The sequence below is a fragment of the Clupea harengus genome, chromosome 18 (assembly GCF_900700415.2).
Source record: "Clupea harengus chromosome 18, Ch_v2.0.2, whole genome shotgun sequence".
Lineage (NCBI taxonomy): Eukaryota > Metazoa > Chordata > Actinopteri > Clupeiformes > Clupeidae > Clupea > Clupea harengus.
In genome coordinates, this window is record NC_045169.1 from 8844058 (window position 1) to 8846557 (window position 2500).

The following is a 2500-nucleotide window of genomic DNA, read 5'->3' on the forward strand; positions in this document are numbered from 1 at the left end:
TGCACGTTTAGTAATCTTGGGTAGGAGTATGTACAGCCAAGAGAGTTTGAAATGTATGTGATAGTGAAATATTAAATGTCCTATCATCACAGGACGCAAAAGTATCATACAATCACCTGCATGTGCTTATCTCTCTCTGTCGCGTGTCCTTACCTGTCCAGTGCGATCGCAGTCATAGAGTAGATGCTGGCAAATACCGCCGCCACCGGGAAAAAGTTGTGGAACTTGCAATATCCTTCCCCGAAGTACCAGTCCCCGTGCAGCGCACTCACGAAGTTGACGAGCGTGTTGAAGGACGCCATGCTCGCATCGGAGAGAGCGAGGTTGAAGAGGAGATAGTTGGTGACCGTACGCATCCTTTTGTGCGCGAGGATGATCCACATGACGATGAGGTTTCCCAAAACAGCGACCACGACCACGAGAGTATAAGCCAAAGTCCACAGCACCACTTGCCATGTCGGTTGCACAAACTGGTTAGTGACGTTGCCGGTACTGATTAAGGATGAGTTTATACGTGAAGGTGTCATTTTGTAATGATTCTCTCTTGATATGTATTTCCCTACTGCACTCAGATCGACAGTCTCAAGCGAGGATCATCAAGGAGCGTGCGGGTGTGTTGAGGGATATGTTGACGGTCCGGAGACTGGCGGCTGGATGCAGCAGCTATCTAAACTGAAACCATTGCGAGACACCGGAGGTGGGGAATGAGCTACGGTTTAAACCGACCAACGCGCACACACTCACTCACACACACACACTTAATCTGTCACATTGTATATTTATACTAGCGCCTAGGCAGTTTGAAGGGTGGAAGGATAGGCTGCCACTTTCAGTGTGTTATAACAAAAATGTTGCCCCCGTAAGAGCTTGGTGTCAAGGCAGTTTATTAATATACGGAAATCGTTCTGGAATGACCTTTCCTAAAATTTAAAGTAAAGTGAAGATATCTTTTCTGTATCACAATATACAGTGATATATAGCCCATTCTTGAGCAAAGGAAACAGTAACAAAACATACTGTACTTATACATGAACACCTCTTTTAATACATTTTAATGGTTTGTTACTATCCCCATGGAAGGGCTTCAAAGAATTGGAGACACTTTATTGCCACTGTGAGGTTATATGATGTACTGCATTGTATTCTTCCGTGGCTTAGGCAGGTATTGTGTGTACGTGTGTGTAAGAGAGAGAGACCCCTTAACCAAATGACACTGAGGCTGACGCAGGAGGTTTTGGGGATAGAAATCTTTTATTTGTAATTGTTGATACATAAGAGAGCAGATGAGAGAGCAGAGCCACAGAAAGCTGTAGAAAAATACTCTTAGAAAATCACAACGCAAAAAAACAACTTTACACGGAATGTTCTAGCACACTGAGAGATAGGACACACAGACACACACAGTTTTAGAAAACCAAAGACACATCCACATAGGCCTACAGAACACTACAAAAAACTACAAAACACATGTGCGCACACACACACGCACACTCACAGAAATGAGTTGCTACAGGTCAGTGAATGTTGATGGTTGAGAGGTGTAGAGCCAGGAGGTGTATGCACAGCTGGAGTGTGTGTATGGTCTTAGAGGACACATTAAAGCCAGGAGGACAAAAGACACACACACACACACACACACACACACACACACACACACACACACACACACACACACATTGCCAACAAGTGCGTCTTTGTAACAGCATATATTGCGTAACAGTCACAGACATGGCCACACACACACACACACACACACACAAACATACATACCTATTGTACAGTAATTACGTGATAATGTGTCACTGACACAGACAGTGGGTCTCCAACTTTGTGTGTATGTCTGTGTGCATAATTATGCATTGCAACTTCATATACATAACAAAATATAACACACTGAAAGAAAACATTAAACTTAGGTCCCCATATCAGATAATAGAAAGGGGGGATTGAGAGAGAGAGAGTGAGAGAGAGAGAAAGAGAGAGAGAGAGATGTTTGCCAACTGCAGCAATACTGAATTTGGTCGTAAAATCTGTTTTAACCTCCCTCTACACACACATACATACACACACACACACACACACACACACACACTCTCTCTTGGTGCAAAAAGTGTTTTCACTGGAAAGCCTGACGAGAAAAAATAATCTAAGACTTGCGCTTGTCTGCCAAAATCAGATACACATAGATACACAAACAGGCACTAGGGAAGCACTTTCACTGAAAGCTTATATACCCTCTCACTCACAAACCCCTATGCTCTTTCTGATTTCTCCCTATCTCCCGCTCTCTCTCTCTCTCTCCCTCTCTTCCTCTCGCTCTCTCTCCCTCTCTCTCTCCCCCTCTCCCTCTCCCTCCCTCTCTCTCTCTCTCTCTATCTCTCTCTCTCCCTCTCTCTCTCTCCTCATAGACAAAGACTGGATTATTTAAGGTGGAAGAAGCACAGGTAGTTCTGGTACTAGATCCAACATGTGAAGAGATTGTGTACATACATACATAACT

General features: G+C 44.0%; 2 protein-coding genes across 3 annotated transcripts in view; both read right to left on the bottom strand.

The window, feature by feature from the left end:
* Positions 1-698, bottom strand: part of LOC105891416 (neuromedin-K receptor) — a 7119-nt gene extending 6421 nt beyond the window's left edge. Inside the window, exon 1 of the mRNA XM_012817590.3 lies at positions 154-698. Within this exon, the coding sequence (XP_012673044.1) occupies positions 154-527 (374 nt within the window). The 5' untranslated portion in view covers positions 528-698. The remainder of the gene's footprint in view (positions 1-153) is intronic.
* Positions 699-1232: 534 nt separating this feature from the next.
* corin (corin, serine peptidase) overlaps positions 1233-2500 on the bottom strand; it is a 25634-nt gene continuing 24366 nt past the window's right edge. For both annotated transcript variants that reach the window (XM_031584666.2, XM_031584667.2), the window contains exon 22: positions 1233-2500. This exon is cut by the window's right edge and continues 405 nt beyond it. The gene's annotated coding sequence lies outside the window, so the exon portion shown is untranslated.